Source organism: Narcine bancroftii, chromosome 1, assembly GCF_036971445.1.
Source record: "Narcine bancroftii isolate sNarBan1 chromosome 1, sNarBan1.hap1, whole genome shotgun sequence".
In the NCBI taxonomy this organism is placed as follows: Eukaryota; Metazoa; Chordata; class Chondrichthyes; order Torpediniformes; family Narcinidae; genus Narcine; species Narcine bancroftii.
Window position 1 is genome coordinate 115,338,156 of NC_091469.1, and position 22,003 is coordinate 115,360,158.

A 22,003-nucleotide genomic window follows, 5' to 3' on the forward strand; every position below is an offset into this window, starting at 1 on the left:
GGTCTAGGATATTTTGGCGCCCGACATTTTGGCGCTAATAGTTAGGTGGATTTCACCGCAATGTGAGGGGAGTGCAGAGATGTCACCGCGGAGAGAGGGGAGTGCAGAGATATCACCACAGGGAGACGGGAATCAGAGTTAACCCTAAACCTAATCAAACAAATTAGCAATTTTATATTTGATATATTTAATTAAAATTATAATAAACTAAATCCCATGTCCGTCACCCAGTGCGAGCTCCAAACTCTGGATGCCAAAACATCCAACTCCATCAAACAAGTTTCTGAACTGGTGGTAATGGGGGAGATAGGAAAGATCCAAAACCTGGGCAATTTTTAAAATCTTTCACAAAAAAACCCAAAAGCTCCTGTATTGAGAAAATCACAATTCTGTAAGGAACTCTTCATTTCCAGTGAAGGTCTCTGGATAATTTACTGAATTCAAGAGCTACATAAAAGTGTTTTGTTTTTGTTATTCAGACTCTTGATCTGGTACCAGCAAATCACAAAAACCAAAAGTAAACTGAAGGTTACAAAAACACATGAAAAAAGTGTGATAACCAAACAAAAAGTATCACGATTCAAATTCTGAAACTCATTCTCAAACGCTCTTTCATACCATTTTGGTCGTCGTCCTCGTTGAGCAGGAAAGCCATGTGGTAATTCCTGATATTCTGCGGGTAGAGTTTCTCCAGTTCACACACAGGCGGGTAATGGGTAACAAAAAGTGTCAGGGATGTCACCTGAAAGCAAAGTTGTAATATTTTGTTACCCGACATTTGAATAATTAGCATCAATGAACTCCATAATGGATCGAAAGACAGCGTCACTGAGAATAAGAGAGCCTGATAATGAATACATAAAAAAAAGGAACCACTGTATTCAACAAAGTAAACAAGGAATTCTTGACCTAACAAATGATTGGATCATGGATTTCCTCATCTCCAGACCACAGTCAATGAAGATTGGTAAGAACTTCTCCTCCACAATCTCCATCAGTACTGGAGCACCACAGGGCTGTGTTCTTAGCCTCCTGCTTTACTCACTTTGCACCTACAACTGTGTAGCTCAGTATGACAATTACACCATCTACAAATATGACGACAATATCACTGTAGTGGGTTGTATAAAGGAAGGGGATGAGTTAGCACACAGGATGGAGACTGAAAACTTGGCTGAATGGTCCAGTAACAACCTTGCATTCAATGTCACCAAAACTAATGAGTTGATTGCTGACTTCAGGAAAGTCAGAGGGATACAATCCAGTGATCATTGGGGGATCAGAGGTGGAGAGGGTAAGCAACTTTAGGTTCTTAGGAGACACTATCTCGGAGGATCTTTCCTGGACCCAATACACCAATGGCATTGTGAATAAAGTATGTCAGGGCCTGTACTTCCTCAGGAATTTGCAGCGGTTTAGTATGACACCAGAAACCCTGACAAATTTCTACATAGGTGTGGTGCAAAGTGTGCTGGCCGGCTGCATCATAGTCTGGTATGGGAACACCAATACCCCTGAGTGTAAAGCCCCCTAAAAGGTAGTGGACACAGCCCAGGACATCACAGGCAAAACCCTCCCTACTATTGAGTATATCTACAGGGAACACTGCCGTTGGAGGGTAGCAGGAACCATCAAAGACCCTCACCACTCAGCAAATGGTCTGTTCTTGCTGCTACCATCAGGAAATAGGTATAGGTGCCACAAGACTCACACCACCAGGTTCAGGAACAGCTGCTACCCCTCCACCATCAGACTCCTCAATGGCAAAGTCAATCAGAGACTTATTTAAGGACTCTTACTTGTGCACTTCATTGATTTTCTTTGCTCTCTATGTACTGCACAATCAGTTTGTTTATATTTGTTATCTGTTTACAGTTCTTTTATTTGTTAACATGTTTTACACTGTGTACAGTATTTTTTGCATTACCAATTAGTGGTAATTCTGTCACGCCCGCTGGATAAAAGGAATCTCAGATTTGAATGTGATACCATGTATATACTCTGACAATATATTTGAAATCTGAATCTGATCTGAATACAAAATTGTAACAACTGCAACCAACTCTCCTGTTGCTAGGAAAACCTGAATGTGGTTTATATTGGGATCAATGCATGGACTGTCCAATGGAAACACATCACTGTCAATCCATTGACATTAATCACAATCAAAACAAATCTATGGGATAAATATCCAACTTTTAGGCATATAACTAGCAGATAATCCCTAGTATTTGGATCTCATCAGATTTTTTTTCCCAGCAGTTTACAATCTAATGCTCGTGCACCCAGATAAAATTGGAGTGAGCAACCATATCTTGGTTTATTCACAAATATTGATTATGCGTGGGAGGGACAGCATCCTTCCATCTCATTATTCTTGCAATAAGGGAGGTGAGGAGAACTACATAGGATTGTGAAGCAGTCAGAATTAAACCATATGGCCCACTTATTCCAAAGAGAGCAATAAAAGGATATGGAATCAAATTAATATTAAGAACTAAAGACAAGGTACAAAATATCCCTTCCCAAAAATTGGAAAGAGAAGGACATAACCAGAACATACCATCTTCAGTTATATATTTATCACATTTAGAAGAGAGATTAGAATAGAATTTAGCCAATTAAACTTTGGAATTGAACTTTGCAATACTCTATCAATGCCCTCATTTCAGAATAGAGACCCATGTAGTTTCAGAAAATAACTTTAAAAAATCTTGTTCCCATAGTTTTTAATTCTGTCCAAGAACTAGTCCTAGAATTTAAAAGTAATCTTAAATTTAAATGAATCTTAACTTTGTTTCTTTAGGGGATTCTTTTCTTAATTATTTTTAAAATTTGTAAGATTAACTACTGTCCTTTTTGGTTTTTGAACCCAATGTTTACCTTCCTTTTTCTTATTATTAGTAGTGGACTGTTTGTGCTAGTCAGTTGCTTCTGAAGGGAGGGGATTGAATTCGATATTTAATGTTTTTATTTTTATCTTTCTTTTTAACGTAACATAGGTCTCAGTACTATTTTTATTGCTATACAAGATTTGTAAATACTTTATTTTATTGTCACGTAACTATGGAACATTTATTTGATAATTCCAATAAAAATATCGAAAAAGAGAAAACAAAAAGGTTGGCCTGATTGAAATTTTCCACAATGATCAGAATGAGCTGCCTCAACGTCACAGTGTTCAGTCCCTCCAGTGCCAGCTTGGGGTGGAATGTCCACTATGACCAAGATGATGGTGGTGAACTCACAAACCAGAGGACATGGGTTAAGAGTGGAACATTGAGAGGATTTTTTTTTTAAACACAGAAAGTAGTGGGAGTGTGAAATGAGCAGCCAGCTTAATTGGTGAAATCTGCTACATGATATATCTTGGTCACTTCTGCCAACTCATTTCCACACCATCTACAAATTAGTGGATGAAATCAACACTGTAGGCAGGATTGCTGATACCAATAAATCACAGTTCAGAAAGAATATAGAGCAACTAGTGGCTTGGTACCAAAACAACAGCTCCTCCCTCAATGTCAGCAAGAGCAAAGTCCTCCAAAAGAGGGGTCGGCATTAAAATTGCTGAGGCAGAGATAGTAAACAGCTACATGTACTTGGGAGAAAACACCTCCTGTGACTTGTCCTGGTCTATCCACATCAATGGAATGGCCAAGAAAGTGCACTCAAAAGCCTGAGGAAATTTACACATCATCTGGATCCCTTAATAACTTCTATATCTGCACCATCAAAAGCGTGGTACGGGAACTGCTCCACTGAAGACCACAAGAATATAACGAGAATTGCAAACATGGCTGATTCCATCACTCATACACCCCATTAACTATATCTATACTTCATGCTGCATTTGGAAAAGCAGACAATGTATTAAAAGATTCAGCCAAAACACTCTCTTCACCACCGCTTCACCAGAAAGAAGATTCATGCACCAGATTCAAGGACAGTTTTTTTCTTGCCATTATGAAGCTCCTGAATAAACCTCAGAATAATAAAATTATGCTGCCTTTGTTCTGCACCTCTCTCTCTCTCTCTCTCTCTCTATTGTACTTCTGTATTATTCTCCACTTTTATATTGTGTCTTATTTGCTGTACTGTGGAATGTCAAGATGGACTGCTTCACTGCATTGTAATAATAAAATTGAACATGAAGCTTAAATGAGAAAAAATGGCTAGTTTAGCTCATGTACAGAATTGGCCATATCCAGTTTCTAACACTTTCTTTAAAGAGAAAAAGGTAAATAAGTAACATTGCACTGCTTTGCAATTGGGAATTACGTGCAGCAGTTTCTAGATTGTACCATGCAATGGTCCTATAATCTCGCCAAGAGTCTATACCCTGAAACATTGTTTCTCTTTGCATAGATGCTATTAAGCCTGCTGAGTGTTTTCATCATTTTCTGGCTTTATTTCAGATTTCTAGCATTTGCATCTCTTTTTAATATTTTCATCTACATTTCCATCCACTGCATAATTATTTTGAGGCACTTCTCTTTTGTGTTTTCTAAGGCCTGTTGCTTGGCGCCATCAAAATTTCAATGTCATTTCCATGGCCAAAACTACACCATTTTTCTGGTTAATTTCAGGCTGTGAGTAAAAAAAAATGAAAGAGATTGTAATTTTCATTAATTTAAAAAATCTAGATAGATAATTGCTGTCTGAACACAAATATTAACTATAGATGCACACTTGAAGAGGAAACAAACTATTTGTTGTTGAATTATACCATTGCCCTCAGTGCCAGATTATAACAGTTTGAATCAACACCGTTGTCACGTACTCACCCTGTTCAGATCAGTTTCATCTCGTGATCACGGAGTCGGCTAGTGTTAGTCAATGACAAGTGGCTGGGGCTATGGGGACAGCGTTTTCAATGGTGATGCTTTGGCTAAAGTAAGGTTTCCACAATGGGGACTGAGAAGAGGCATTGACAAGAACTCACTCGTTAAATAGCAATTGGAGCCCTACAAATTCACAACTCCTTTCATCACCTACTTGGCCTCCCAGGCAGATGTTTATGAGACACAGTGGAGATATAGGACCACAATTAGTTTTCAAGTAGAAGGGCGATTCCATAGACAAGCATACAGATTTCAGATTTGTTGTCAGATATGACATCACTTACAACCCTGAGATTCTTTTTCCTGCAGGCAAGGCAATGCAAAAAAAATCCTGATTCAATGTACACATGTAAACAAATAAAGAAATCTAAACAACTGACTGTGCAATACAGAGAGGGGGGAGAAAAAGTCAATAAAGTGCAAAAGTAAGAGTCCTTAAATCTGCTCCTGATGGAGTTTTTTTGTTTGGGAGACTGATGGTGGAGAACTGTGGCATCATGATGGTAGCAGGGAGAACAGAGCATGTGCTGGGTGACGTGGATCCTTGTGTTCACGGACATTTTCAACCTCTTATTGCTGCAGCCAGAGGTTCACATTTGCTTCAAAAGGGCATCAATCATCGCAGTACCCAAGAAGGGCAGTGTGAGCGGCCTCAATGACTACCGCCCAGTAGCACTAACTTCTACTGTGATGACATGCTTTGAGAGGCTGGTCATGGCCAGAATTAACACGTACCTAAGCAAAGATCTGGACCTACTGCAATTTGTCTATCGTCACAATCGCTCCACAGCAGATGCAATATGGCTGGCTCTCCACTCAGCCCTGAATCAGCTGGAAAACAGCAATTCATACATACGGCTGCTCTTCATCGACTACAGCTTGGCCTTTAATACCTTTATTCCCTCAGTGCTGGTCAAAAAGCAACAAACTCTAGGCCTCTGTACCCTACCTCTGCAACTGGATCCTTGACTTTCTCATCAGAAGACCAGTCAGTATGAATTGGAAACAATGTCTCCTCCTCACTAATCATCAACACAAACTCACCCCAAGGATACGTTCTTAGCCCACTGCTCTACTCATTATATACCCTTGAATGTGTGGCCAGGCACATTTCCAATCTTATCTATACATTTGCCAATGACACCACAGTTGTCGGCAGAATCACAAATGCCAATGAGGAAGCGTACAGGAGGGAGACAGATCAGCTCGTTGAATGGTGTAACGACAACAACCTTGCACTCAAATTCAGCAGAGCAAAGGAGAGGATTATGGGCTTCAGGAGAAAGTCAGGGGAACACGACCCAGTCCTCATCGAGGGCTCAGTAGTAGAGAGGGTCAAGAACTTCAAATTCCTGAGTGTCAACATCTCTGGGAATATGACCTGAAGGCTCCACGTTGATGCTATCACAAAGGCGGCTCACCAGTGGCTATACTTTGTGAGGTGTTTGAGAAGGTTGGGTATGTCATTGAAGACTCTCGTACACCTCTACAGGTGGAGAGCAATCTGGCTGGTTGCATCACTGCCTGGTTTGAAGGCACCAACTCTCTGTTAATTTGGCCTGCGACCTCACAGGCGCCAGAGTTCACTCCATCGAGGACATCTACAAGAGGCGGCATCTTAAAAAAACAGCCTCTATCCTCTTTACTCTGCCACCATCAGGAAAAAGGTACAGGAGCCTAAAGACAAGCAGTCAACGGCACAAGGACAGCTTCTTCCCCACTGCCATCAGATTCCTGAATAATCAATGAATCAAAGACACTGCCTTACTTTTCGTGCACGATTATTTTAATTATTTTTATACTCGTGTTGTAAGATGGTTATAATATGAACGTTTGCACTATGATGCTGCCTAGAACACTGAATTTCATGGCAATAAAATCTGAATCTGATTTATGATTGCTCCAGCCTTCTCTGTAGATGTTCCCGATGGTGGGGTGGGTTTTACCTGTGATGTTCTGGATTGTGTTCACTACCTTTGCAGGGCTTTATGGTCAGGGATACAGGGATATAAAAGACATATCTGCCAGTTAACAAATGATCATTTTCTCTTCTTGGGATCAGAAGATTTAATGTTCAAGTCCTACTCTGGAGATGTGAACAATAAATACAAGCTGACACTCTAGAGAATACTAAGTGAATGCTTCCTGGTCAATGTTATCCGAAACACAAAAGTCCCATGCAACTATTCTGAAGAGAGGTACGAATTAAGTTTAATGTCACGCTCTACTAACAAGTACAATTAATACGTAAGAAGAGAAAAAAGCTAAGAAGTATAAAATGAAGAGAAAAATAATAAATATTCACAGCTGGTTAGCGGTGTCATTAGCACTGTTTCATTAGTGCTGACAGAGCATTGTTGGTTTTGTAGTGTTATGGTTAGGATGATGATAGGTTCAAGAGTCTCACAGTTTCTTGAACCTAGAGGTGTTAGGCCTCAGGCTTCCATATCTTCTGCCTGGAGACATCAGTGAGAAGAGAGTATGGCCAGGGTGATGAGGGCCTTTTAAGTTTGGTGCATTTTTGAGGCAGTGTCTTCAACACGTCATTGTCTTTGGTGTCCTGGCCAATAACCACCAACAGAAATAAAATAGGCAAGCTAAGCAAAATCATTATCTTCCAGATCAATGAACTTCCATCAAAAATGATGATGATGTTTTGCCAGGAATGCCATTCATTTGCATTTAGATCATTGTCCTACTTCACTGTTGCATCATTTCTAGCTATGGCTAGTCTGAAGTAATTGATTGGGGAAATTGCCCTCTCTCAATCCTGCACCAGGTCAAATGTAGGATAAGATCAGAGACCCAAAAGGCCATAAAGGGGAGGAAAAGGAGTAGGCTATTCAGCCCCTCAAGTCTGCTCTGCCATTCAAATCATGGCTGATTTGACATTTCATGTCCACTTTTCTGGCCTTTCCCCATAACTTTCGATTCTGTAGCAGATTAGAAATCAATCTCAGTCCTAAATATATCCACCAACTTCTCTGCAACAATTCTCTACTGTAAGGAGCTCCAAACACTCAATTTTCTGGGAGAAGAAATCTTTCCTCACTCTTAAAAGCAGATTCTTATTTTGAGATCATGCCCTCTGGTTCTGACCTCTCTCACAAGAGGTAACATCCTCTCAGCATTTGCCCTATCTCCCTAACAATAATGTACAGTTTGATAAGAACACCTCTCATTCTTCGGAACTCCACTGAGTAGAGTCACAAAATGTTTAGCCTTTCCTCATAGGACAAGCCTTCACATTTGGGATCATCGTAGTGAACCTTCCCTGAGCTGCCTCCAAAGAAATAAATAAAGGGATCAAAATCATTGAGACTCAAGATGTGGTGTTATACACTGCAGTGAGAATTCCTGACTTTTATACTCAAAACCCCTTGAAATTAAGCCAACAATATGAGTCTTCATTTTCTCTGCACTTTAATGCTAACTTCCTATGTTTCATGCACAAGAATCTCAAATCCTTTTGCGCTAAAGCTATCTACATTTTATCTCCATGCAAATAAGACTTATGGTCTTCATTCCAAAATGAATAACTTCACATTTTCACGATTATACTTTATTTGCCAACTTTTCCACCCACTCATTCAACATATTAATATCTCTCCAAAAACAGTTCTCTCCTGACAACCCTCACCACTTATTTTTGCATCAACTGCAAACTTGGCTACCATACATTTGCTCTCTTCCTCCAAATCATTAATATATACTGCAACCAATTGCAGCCCCAACACTGATCCTGTGGTACTCTATTGGTCAAAGGTTACCAACCAAAAATCACTGCTAACCCACCTACTGCCTGCATTCTAAATGTAAGCCAACCTTCTATCTGGTCCCATATATATTTTTCCAACACAGTAGGCTTTGTAAGAACCTAATGCAAGGCACTTTATCAAATACTTTCTGCGTCCAAATACAATGGTCCCCTCTATGCAATGTAGTCAAAACTTCCTCAAAAAAATCTGATTTGTTAGGCATGATTCCTCCTTCCTGGGTAAGTACGGACTCTTTTTGGTGTAATAAGATTTCCCAAACTTGTTTCTACTACTTCCATAATAATTTCTTGTAATATTTTCCAATGATAGATATGAGACTCATTGATCTGTGGATAACTTTCTCTTTTTGAACAAGGAGTGACCCAACTAAATTCAAGGGGCTTGCCAGCCTGCAAATTGGAAAATGGAGAGTAGGCAAGTTTTTTTCAAAAAGATATTTACGATAACACCTTCAATAACTCCATGTTAATATACTTTTACATGATCTATTTGTTTCTTCAAATTATTTAGTTTTTTTGAAAACACCTCAACTTCAAAGCTTGTCAAGGACATTCTGGTGGACAGGATCTCTGCAGCTCCCACCGAGACCACTGTCAGCCCTCTCGACTTGACCTGGGTGAGTACTTGCACACAAAGGCTGCAGTTAGCAAGCCAGATCCAGTCCAATATTTTTGATTTTACTTTAACTTCCTTGATAAGTTGATGTTATAGTTCTATGCTTTTCAAAATAGCTTTAGACTGTTCTTCTAATATCTTAGTATTTTCCCTTGTCATGCTTTCTGCAGTTGCCACTACCAATTTCCTTGCCCTGAATTTTTCCCTTACGTCTTATTCATCTGTGGTGCCTCATTACATTTAATTTGTTTTTTTTTCCAATAGAATTTTTTTTTTCATTTCCCAATTGAACATTCTTTTAAATGTAATGTATTGTTTTTCTACACCACTGAAAGCCAACATTGTTAACCAGTTTATTTTCCCAAGTTCTGTCCCCACTACCTCAAAATTAGCTTTTGTTCAATCTACATTATGCCCAGGTCCTTCTCACCTATCATATTATTTGCTTAAAAATGACCATATATTGACTTCAATACCTGGTGTAATACATTCATTATTACTATATGCAATAGTAACACTTCCTTTACAAACTTCTTAGATAGTAGAATGGAAAGGAAACAAACACAGTATTGGAACACTTCTCCATTATCTACCTTTCATAACTGCACTGAACACAAACCAAGGTTACTCTCTTTCATTTATTCACCTAATTAGTATAAAATCAGACAACATAAATGACACAGGTGGTGAGCTTCAAGTTCATAGCAAGGATAATGTACTGATCCAAAGCCCTTCTGAACGTGCTTATTGTGTTTACCTCAACCGTGAATCAAGTGATACATTTCACATGCAATCCCTTCAAGGGGCAGAAGGATAGCATGGCAGTTAGTCAACACTAAGACAGCACCAGTAACTCAGTTCAGATCCTCCACTGTCGGTAAGGAGTTTCTCCCCGTGCCTTGCATGGGTTTCCTGCAGGTTCTCTGGTTTCATCCCACCCTCCAATAACATATGGGATTTGGTGGTTAATTGGTGTATGGCTGCATCAAGCTGTGTGGGGAACCAAAGTAAGAGGGTACCAAGAGCCAGAATGTGCTGAGGTTCTACCTGTCCCAGGCGTTGTGAAAGATGGGCCTGGCCCCATTGGTGCACAATGTCCAAGTCATCTAAACTTTGCCACACTACCTATCCTTTGTGGAAAAGTATTTTCAGACAAACACCTTTGACCACAAGGCCATCAGGCATTGGTCAGCAGACACTGAGAGACAAGGATTCAATGGACATGGTGCGATGGTTCCCTTAGCATACCGTCCAATTCATCTGGCGGAATGGCTCATTGTCAGTGCTTACAAACAAGCACCAGGACTTGACCTGATTGACAGCAAGATCCTTCTTGTACAACTCAAACATGACCCACAATGTATGTTGTCCCCAAGATGACTGCACTCAAGAAAAGAAAAGGAAAGAAATGTAAACAAACTGTCCAATACAGAAAAATAAATTTCTGTAATAAATAATGTGCAAAGAAAGAGTCCTTAAATGAGTCTCTGATTGAGTTTGTGTTAGGAGCCTGATGGTGGAGGTGTATCAACTGTTCCTGAGCCTGGTGGTTCGAGTCTTGTGGCACCTATATCTCTTCCTGATGGCAGCAGTGAGAAAAGAGCATGTCCTGGGTGGTGTGGATCTTTGATGATTGTTGCTGCTCTCTGACGGCAGTGTTACCTTGATGGTGGGGAGAGTTTTGACTGTGATGTATCTTTTGCAAAGCTTTCCACTCAGGGGCATTGGTTCCCCCTTACCAAGCCACGATGCAGCCAGTCAGCACATTGCCCACTACACATCTGAACAAGTCTGTCAAGGTTTCCGAAGTCATACCAAACCTCTGCAAATTTCCTGAGAAGTGAGAGGCACTGATATGCTTTCTTCACGATGATGTTAATATGTTGAGTCAAGGAAAAGTCCTCTATGATATAGTGACTCCTCAGAATTTAGATTTTCTTATTCTCTCCACTTCTAATCCCTCAATGATCACTGGATCGTACACCTTTGGTTTTCCCTTCCTGAAGTCTACAATCAGCTGTTTGATTTTGGTGGCACTGAGTGCGACATGTTGTTAGTACACCCTAATAGACCTAATCTCTCCAATCCCTCCTCCTAATCATCGCTCTGCATCCTTTGCTTTTTCACCAATCACCTTTCCTTGAACTTGCAATAATGTTGTCCAATGTTAATAACGAACACCTCTATCACATCCTCAATTCTCTGCTCTGAAAATAATGCAGCTTTTTCAGCCAGAATTTATCAGTTTTTCTTCCTCCATCTCGCCATTATTATTTATTATGTAGATCACCTCTTAATGTGACAACTCCTTTATTACAACCCTGATAGAAACCATTTTTGTTTTAATGGCTGCTGGTTTTATTTTTCTACTGCCCTTATATTTTCATTAATAAATGGAAGCAATGGGATATTACCAAAATTAAGTGATTTGACAACCAAAGAGTCAAAAGTTTGTATTCTAGCACATCCAGAGTGGAATGGGATCAGAAATAAACAGCCATCTCCTGGGTGATGAGGATGTAGCTGCTACATGAACATCTTCAGCTTCAAAGGCGATTGAGCCAATTGCACAAGTACACAAGGGTGAAGTAATACATTTGATATCCATCTCTGCCTCCTCCTGAGAGCCTTACAAGATGCTCACATGATATCAAGAAATGATTGGATATAGCAAAGGCCATGAAAACAAGTCAGTAGTTACACTGAAGATTTGCACTCCAAAGTGAGGGAATCCGATAATGTAACTGCACTTTAAGACCTTACTTAATGACAACTGGATGAAAAAACAATCACAATAATCCTGACTAAATGCTTTTTCACAAGCAAATGCACAACTTATCAGCAACGTGATAAAAGTGTCATTTCCACTCAATGCACAAAAGTGGTGGATAAACTCAGCAGGCCACACAGCATCAAAAGAAGGCAAAGAGATCTGACCAACATTTCGGGCCTGAGTCCCTCATTAAAGTATTAGCAAAAAGCAGGCAGGTGCACAAATAAAAGGGTGGGGCAGGTGAGGGGAGGAGGGAAGAAAGGGTAGGGGGAGGTGCACTTGCCAACAGGCAAGAAGTCATAGGTGGATAAGAATGGGAGTGCAGAAGAGAAAAAAAGCTGAGACATGATAAGAGGGAGGGGTCAGCCCTCTGAATGGAGAGGGAAGGGGATGGGGAGCTGGAGGAAAGGAGACAGAGGGATAGGGAAAGAGAGAGACTCGGGGGAGAATGGAAACTGGAGAAGTCACCGTTAATGCTGCCTGGTTGGAAAGTGCCCATACTGAATGTTAGGTGTTGTTTCTTTAATTTGTGGGTAGCCCCAACTTGACAGTGCACAGGACCATGGACAAATAGATCGATGATGGAATAGGGCGTGAAACTTGAAATGCTTGGCCACTGGGAGGTCCCTGTTATTGCACTGGACTGAGTGAAATTGCTCATTGAAACAATGCCCTCGTCTGCATCCAGATTCAGTAGATGACCCCTACAGATTCAATTGGAAAGACTGTTCAGTCTCACTGACCTTATAAAATTGATCTCAATGGAACAGAGAGGAACTCACTACATTCACTGGATTCAGACTTTCTCAATGGAACATGACTGTGCTTTTAGAGCTGGTACTCAGTTTACCATTTTACTAAATAATGACAGTCCTGACAGTCCATATATTCAATTAATATTACATTTGTGACAGCCTATCTTTTATGTTATCAAAGTGAGTCCACCCCTTTATGCCCAAAACACTACCATCAACTAGTTCGTCTTCACCAAAGTCCTGAGGGCTCATTGTTGGCTATAAACTGAATCAGTCACATACATTTAGTTGCTATAAGAGGTCAGAACTGTCATGTCTTAACCTATGACAGCATCCAATGACTTTTCACTATTTGTAAAACAGGTTGGTAGTTCAATAGCTTTCTGTTCCTTGGACGAGTGCAGTTCTAACAAAACCACCCTGATTCTCATCAGTACTAAGTTAAAATCCTAGAACCTTCAACCAAAAGCACATTGGCACAGACAACAGCCGTTAAGTTTGATTTCCCATCACCTTCGAAGGGTGAATTAGATACAATCCGTGAATGTTGACCTTACTAGCAATCCCCCCAAATTGCCCATGAATAATAAAATGACAGCTTCTTCCTCCCTTATTTCCCCTCAGTATGTATTAAGAACAAACATAAGAAACAGATGAGGGGGTAGGCTATTTAGTCACATTTTCCTGCTCCTCCATTCAATAAAATTCATGCTGATGTTTACCCTAACAACATTTCCCTGTACTAACCCCACATACCTTGGCCTCTTCCATGAAGAACATTATTCTTAATCCAGGGAAAACATCATCCCTGCATCTACCTTTTCAAAGCTTCTAATCTGATCTTGGTCTCAGCCAAGAGCAGATCAGACACGAATTTTATTAAGTGCTGGAGCAGTTCAATGGACCACACTGCCTGCTCCTGCTCCCATTTCGAACATTCTGACAGATGTGCTAAATGCTTGAAAATGCAGCGCACTACTGACTACCAACAATGTGACCCTGCCACTACAATCGAAAAAGTACTGCTTAGGATCAGGCCAGGTCTAGGAGAGACAACAAGAGGTCAGAAGTCCATTCAGTAGACCCGGATCAGTGAAGAAACCAAAGTAAATATGGGATTGACCTTGGTCTGCGTCAACTTGACAGTGTGCTACAAAGACATCATCCTGCAAGCATTTTTAAATTTAAATTTAGACAAAGAGCACAGTAACAGGCCCTTTTGGCCCACGAACCCGTGCTAACCAATTGACCTACAACCCCTGGAGGAAACCGGAGGCCCCGGAAAAAACCCATGCAGATAATAGGAAGAACATACAAACTCCTTATAGATAGCGCAGGATTCGAACCCCTATCCCAATCGCTGGCAGTGTAACATTGATGTACTAATGGCTACATTAACTGTGCCGCCGAAAGATCGTGTTTAAAAATTGTCACACTACAATGTTGAGGAACATTGTAAAGGCAATGATGTCATTTAATTTGCAGAATCATGAGTCGTACATCATGGTGGATAAAGGCCATTCTACCCATCAAGTCCACAGTGACCACTGGATGCCCATCCGTATTAATCTCACCTTCCAGCGCGTGGCCCAAAACCTTTATCTAGGCAATTCAAAGGCTCGTCCAGACACTTCAGAAATGCTGTCAGCAACTCTGCTTCCATCAGTCACTCAGGCAGAGAATTCCAGGTACTAATCATTCTCTCAGTGAAAATATCCCCCTCAGATCCCCTTTAAATCTTTATCCCAAATCTACATCCTTTAGTTTTAACACGTTCTAAACTGGGGAAAAATTTCCTGCAGTCTGTTCTATCTACATCTATCCATTTTATATACCTCATTCATGTCAGTTCTTAACCTTCTCCGCCCTAGGGAAAACAATCAGACCCTCTCCAGTCTTTCCTCATATCCAAAACACTCAATTGTGTTAAGTCTCCTCTGCGCCCTCACCAGCAGTATCACATTTGTCCTAAAGGGGAATATGATTCAATCAAAATAATATCAATATCCCTTCCATCTAAAAGATATTTTTTTTGTCTTAATCCTTGACTGAGTAGGTAAATCATCGGATGTTAACTTTGAGTAAATTGTCAAACTTAACCAATTATATTTATCACAAGTTTTTTGGGGTCATTTACAATTCCACTAAATATTAAACAAAATTAAGGACAAAGTTTTTGGTAAACTACCTCTTTATCCCAATGCCATTTTGCACATCAGTGTTTGCAATTATGAAATATTATATGGTTTTAATTCAACATAATATACCTTATAAAAATAGAAACATGTTGCCAGGATACACAGTTAAAAGCCTTTGTAGAAACGACATTGCTATAAAACGTAAACTGTAAGCAGTGATCAATCGACATTCCTACATCAGCAGTTTGAAGCTGTCGAAAATGCATATTCAGTGAGGAAAAGGTCAGGTGTTTAAATGACAGGCAAGCTTTAAACTCAAAATTTAGATTTCAACAAAAAACAAACTTCACCAGTTATTTGGAGGAGGGTAAATGTCATTTTTCACCTCGAAAATTTTTTATTCTTGTACATGATCCAGAAAAATGCTGCGAAGGTTGCAGTAATAAATTATGCAGAACAATTAATATAACAGCATCAATCTTCCAATGCTATTTTTCTAAAATGGAAAGAATTATTTCAAAAGATAAAAGAGAAAGTTGCCTGGAAGATGCGTTCCTGAATTGAAGCACTAATCCAGCATTGTACTAATTCCAGCCCACTCATTCCAGTGCAGCCAAGATGGAGCTTTAGTTTACAAATCCTGGGTAAAAATGCAAGCATATTTTCATTGACCAACACCTTGGATCCTGATAATGAAAGAGTTCGACCAGGTTTGTCACATTTGGGGAGGGCAGGTGGTGGCCACTGAGGTATGCTTACAATGTGATTCACTTGGATAATAGATAAATGCAGGAAAAATTGTATAACCTCAGAAGGTACATTGAAATGAAAACTACAACTCAATTGTGCATCCTGACAACTTTAAGAACTTTCTGACGAGGCGCGCACACACACACAGAGACACACACACAGAGACACACACACACACACACACACACACACACACACACACACACACACACACACACACACACACACACACACACACACACACACACACACACACACACAGACAGACAGACAGAATGACAATCATGTCAATGCTTGGGAGCAAGGTTTCCTTTTTACCTTCCAGATCTGCAGGCTCAGCTTCCAAAACAAAAGGCTGGTCCAGCCACAGGTGCTGACACTCCACACTCAGCAGCATAACCGAACAGGAGAGGAGTTTTATTTCTGAAAGTCAATGGGAAGGCCAGTTCCACCCTGCTAAAGGGGTATCCAATCTCTGGGGTGTAGCAAAGGGGCTCGGATGACGCCCAGATTAAAAAGTGTACGAGGCTGTTGCAGCTGATTCTTTTTTGCATAACTACCAGAAATGTCGGCATGTAAGATGACTGGTATATAAGACAACCTCCAGAATTTCCACTTAAAATGTAGGTTTTTGAGCTATCCTCAATGTACCAGACTACCCAAGTCTGGCACTGACCACTTAATGCCCCAATCGCCCTTTACCAACTATCTCACTGACAAGTGGAGTGATGCTGTTGAGGAGTGAAAACTCGTTTCCGTGATTTTCATATGCTGCAATCCACTCTCTTCATCATCGGAAATATCCACATCTATTGAGCGTGTTCAAATTGCCGCCAGTCAGCTCGAATATTCCAATTCTGCATCACTGCTCGTGAAGATAGCTGTGATTCACCCTTGCCTGTGGATGTGTCCTCATGAATAACTTAGAATGACAGTATAGCAGTAATTATTGTTCCCAAAGTCTCACAGCTGCTTCCCAATCAGGAGTAAATGAAGGTGATCAGTTTACTTCTATTTCTACTTTGGTCCTTTGATAGATTATAGCATAAAAAGCCTTTAGAGTGAGCGTTAAAACCTTGTATCACTTCCATTTACAAAAAAGAGATAGTTTATCGTTGTCACATTGAATTGTGAGGAGTTCCGTGACACATCACAATGTGTTGCCATTATTCAACTCTCAGCCGAGGGAAGAAGATCCACTGTCTATTGGCACCTTGCTGGTGTGTCCACACGGCTGCTGTGATTCTGCGCTGAATTCTGGAAGAAAAGCTGATTGAGAGTGAGGTCAATTAATGCATTTATTCATGTCTGATAGTACATCCGCTTAAAGGCCAACAAAGTCCACGAATCAGACATTTCTTTTGTTGACTTGTGTTGCCACAGTGTTACTGTTGATTGGTTTTCCACATTGAACCTAGTAGCAATCGCCATTCTCCGTTGAGGAAACTGCCGCCACAGGATATTAAGATTTGGATTTTATACTTGTTGTACAAGACGACCCCTGGTTTTGGGGTGACATTTTTAAGGTTCAAATATTGTCTTACACTCCAACATACATGGTAAATACTAGGCAGGTTGTCCAACTTGGTGAAACACAAAGGTTTCAGACACGTTTGTGTAGTAAAAACACACTAAAATGCTGGAGGAAATCAGCTAGGTTTTTTTCAACATCTATTGGAGACAAAGATATATTGCTGACATTTTGGGCCTGAGCCCCTCTTCAAGAAATGTGCCAGAAGCAGGAAATCTCAGGAAGTCTCAGAATTCAGACCATGCTGGCTGGGGGAGGAATCCTGAGCAACAAAAGATATTAATTGGATATGATAAGGGACAAGTTAAGAACATATCATGAAAGGAGATGGAGGGAAAGAGATAAGGAAAGGCACTAGGGGAAGAGTGGGATTTAAAAAAAAGCCAGAGAAGTCGATATTAATGCCTCTGGTTGGAGAGTGTCCAGTCAGAAGATGAGGTGTTGTTCCTCCAGTTTGCAGGTGGTCTTAGTTTGGCAGTGCACAAGACCATGGACAGACAAGACAGAAAGTGGTGGAGAATTGAAAATGCATGGCCACTGGGAGAACCACGCTATTGTGGTGGACAGATCCAAGATGCCGTGACCTCCCAATCTGTGTCCAATCTCTCCAATGTAGAGAAGACCACAATGTAATCACTGGATGCAGTAGATGAACCTTGCAGATTCACAAGGGAAACTTTGCTTCACTTGGAAGGACTGTTTGGGGCCCCGAAAGATGGTGACGGAGGAGGTATGGACACAAGTGGAGATTGTCCTGTGGTCACAGGGGTAGGGCTCAAGGGGTCAATTGTTGGAGAAGGAGGAGTAAACAAGCAAGTCATGGAGGGAGCAGTGCCTGCAGAAGGTGGAGAGGGAAACTGTATCTAATGGTGGGATAATGTAGTAGGTGGCGAAGATGGCGGAAGAGGATGTGTTAGATGCGGAGACTCATGGGATGGTAGGTGAGGACGAGAGGAATCCTGGCTTTGTTGCGTGAGGGGTAAGAGGGGGCCAAGGCAGGTAATGGAGGATATGCAGGTGAGTGCCAAGTTGATGGTAGTAGAGGGAAAACCACATTGTTTGAAGGAGGACACCTTTGATGATCTGGAATGGAAGTCGTCATCCTGAGTCCAGATGCAATGGAGATGGAGGAATTGAGAGAATAGAATAGAATCCTTACAGAGGGCAGGGTGGAAAGATATGTAGTCGAGGGAGCTGTGGGAGTTGGAGGATTTATAGAAGATGTCTGTCGAGTTGGTCTCCCAAGATGGAGACAGAGAGATCGAGGAAAGGGAGAGTGTTGCCAGAGATGGACCAAGTAAATTTAAGATCAGGGTAGAAGTTGGCAGCAAAGTGAATGAAGTCAACAAGTTCATCATGGGTACATGAGACAGTACTGAAGTAGTCATCAATGTAGCTGAGGAAGTGTTGAGGTGCCTTGCCTGTGTAGGCTTGTAGAGTGGATTGTTCCACAAGGCCAACAAAAAGGCAGGTATAGGTGGGGCCCATACACATGGCTACCCCTTTAACCTGGAGAAAGTGGGGTGAGTCAAAGGAGAAATTAATCAGGATGAGGACATGTTCTGCCAGCCAGAGGAGGGTGATGGTGGAGGGGTACTGGTTGGTTCTACTGTCCAGAAAGAAACCAATGTCTTTGAGGCCTTCAGTATGGGGGATGGAGGTGTATAGGGATTGATTCTCCATGGTAAACGTGAGGCAATCGAGTTCAGGGAACTGGAAGTTGTTAAAGTGATGGAAGGCGTGTTAAATGTCCTGGATGTAGGTGGAAAGGGACTGGACCAGGGGGACAAAAATGAGTTGAGGTAAGCAGAGGCCAATTCAGTGGGGCAGGAGCATGTGGACACAATGGGTCTGCCGGGACGATTGGTTTTGTGGATCTTGGGTAGGAGGTATGAATAGGCTTAACAGGGTTGGGAAACAATAAGGTTGGAGGCTGTGCCAGGGAGGTGACCAGAAGTGATGAGTTCAGAGATGGCGTGTGATACAGTGATTTGATGAGTTTTGGTGTGGTCCTGCTGGAGGGGTAAGTCTAAGAGTTGTCATCAGGCTTCAGTCAGATAGAGGTCAGTACAGCAGACCACAACAGCACCACCATTGTATGAAGGTTTGATGGTGAGGTTCAGATTGGTGCGGAGAGAGTGAAGGGCCAGGCTTTTAGAGGGAGTGAGATTGGAATGAGTGAGGGGAGTAGTGGCATCAATGCAGTTGATGTCACAGTAGCAGTTTGAAATATAAAGGTCCAAAGCAGGCAGAAGTCAGGAATGAGGTGTCTAGGAGGAGGAAGGTGGTTTAAAATGAGAGAAAGGATCTGTGGGGGTGGGGGGGGGGTGGCGGTGGAGAATTGTGGTTTTTGAAGTAGGCATGGAGACTGAGCCCAAGGAAGAAGATTTCAGCATCATGGTGTGTGAGGAATTTGTTAAGGTGAAAGCAATGGGGGACAAAGATGAAACCTCTAATGAGGATAGAGCTTGCCAGAAAGAGTTTGCAAGGAACAAATGTGTCCAGAGTTCATAAAAGCTAGGAAGAAATTATTTCCCCTCCAGAAATGGTGCCCACTTGGTTTCTGTTTCCATTTAAAGTGTCCCTGCATCTGAAGTCTCAACTAACCTGATCACAGCTTTGCTTACTGTCATCCAAGTGCAGATTGTTGCCATGGCAAAAGAGGTTCCACTTGGAACAGGAGCAAAATTTAAATGGTGGAAGAACTCAGCAGGTCAAGCAGCATTTGTCAAAGCAAAGGGAGGCAGAGGGAAAGGACATTGGGAAGTGGGTGATCCTGAATTAGAAAAGTTAATGTTTGTACTACCTCTACACTCTCAGTCCTGATGCAGGATCTCAAATCAAAATGTGGACTATCCATTTGCCTCCACAAAAGCTGCTCAACCTACTGAGTTCCTTTAGCAGTCTCCTTTTGCTCCAGATTCCAGCATCTGCAATTTCTTATGGTCTCTGCCTGAGGACAGATTGTTATTAGCCTGGAGCAAAGCACTCATCACAAGAAGCAGGGAGGTGCCATCTGGAAGAGGAATGTTTGCCACTGGAAGCAGATTGCAGTTTTTTGTGTGAACAGAGATTAGAAAACCAAAAACCTTGATTACCCCTCGGAAGTAGTCTTGGTTGCTAATGGTGTATGGGGTGTAGAAACATGGAACTGCTGGTCGTGGTATGTTTTGCTGGCATTGCAGAATGGGAAAGTACCATCATCCCTTGGTGTGTCAGCCATTTTCCTCTGCTACACGAGGTGCTGGTAGAATCTACAACCCCTTGTGGGAGAGCACAACAGCTCCTTTTGGTCTGCCATCCCTGCTTCAGAGTAATCTCCCACCAATCTAATAGTAGTCACTGGGTGAGGGGAGAGGGTGAAAGAAAATGGGCAAGATAGGGGCAATTCTGGTAATGTATACAAGGGCATTTTATTTTTGACACCATGCATTAAGCAAAATTCATTTCATTAAATTCTTTGTCTTTAATTATGCTTTTTATTTCAATGATCCAGGAAACTCAAATCTATTCAATTTCCTGCCTTCAAAGAAGTGAAATTATCACACTATTTTCAGGAGTCATGGATAAATATTTATAAATGTTAATCAACAAGTTCCATATATTCCCTCCATGGTATTAAGATGATCCCCTTACAACACCAGTTTAAACCATAAGGTGAATGTCCATCCTTCCAAAGTGAACCTATTAATAAGGACTTGTTAACAAGCTAGATATAGACATTCAATACATGAGTGACACTGAAGTCAATGCTAGCTGTGCATTCATTACTTCAGCAGGTAATTCAATAAGCCGTTGCTCTTTATGGGAAACCCACCAATCCTTTGATCCTCTTCATTTCATTCCACTTGTCCTATGCAAAGGTTGATTTCCTCTCTTCCACCCTTTACCATATCATGATGTAGTCAGACTTAAATTTAAATCTGTGACTACAGATCTTCACCACAGATGAGCGAGGGCGTCAAAGCATCAATGCTGGACATATTTTATAGAGAAGCACACAAAGTGTAAGAGGAACTTTGTGGATCGGGCAGCATCCACAGAAGGCAACAGATCATCAACATTTCAGGCCAAGATGCTGACAATCCATTGCCTTCTGTGGATGCTGGCGAAATCAGAGTTCCTCCAGCATTTTGTGTCTTGCTCCAGTTTTCCCAGGTCTGTCATCTTTCTTGCTTGAAACACATTTTTTGGACTGCAAACACCACTTCCATATTAGACCATGATTTAGCAGCAGTCAGCAAATGATAACAAAGAAATGTAAAAAAAATGATTGGCATAAACTTTCTCAGATCAATGTATAAATAGAATATGACACTAATGGCACTCCTCTAAATGTGGAATACAGTTGTACATCTGCTCATTTTACAAAGCAAGTCTCGCAGGACCATGACCCTCAGTCAAAATCCAGCATTTTGTGACCTTTCCCCTTGGGCAAAGATAAAAGTTCTCAGTAGCATTTTCAAAAGAAGTCTATTGGAATTGAAGAGAGGCAATATAAGATTCATTTCTCGCAATGGCAAATGAAAAGGAACCCAAGTTTTCCTGAACACAAGCAGCATTCAAAGAGTGACATCGCTCCCCAATATACAAATATGATGTAGAAATTCAGCAGGTCACACAACATCCATAGGAAGTTAAATGTAACCAATGGTTCGGGCCTGAACCTTTTGCCATGAAACCTGCATGATCTGCTGAGTTTCTCCAGCACATTTGTGTATTGCATTTGGCCCCAGTATTGGCAGATTTTCTTAAATGGCATCACTCCAAAGGTGTCAGAAGCAAATGTGTACTATTATATAGAGCGTGACCTAATTT

General features: G+C 41.2%; 1 protein-coding gene across 1 annotated transcript in view; it reads right to left on the reverse strand.

Annotated features, from left to right (window-relative positions):
• msh3 (mutS homolog 3 (E. coli)) overlaps window positions 1-22,003 on the reverse strand; it is a 340,568-nt gene that overhangs the window by 47,321 nt on the left and 271,244 nt on the right. Inside the window, exon 22 of the mRNA XM_069936474.1 lies at window positions 619-742. Within this exon, the coding sequence (XP_069792575.1) occupies window positions 619-742 (124 nt within the window). The remainder of the gene's footprint in view (window positions 1-618; window positions 743-22,003) is intronic.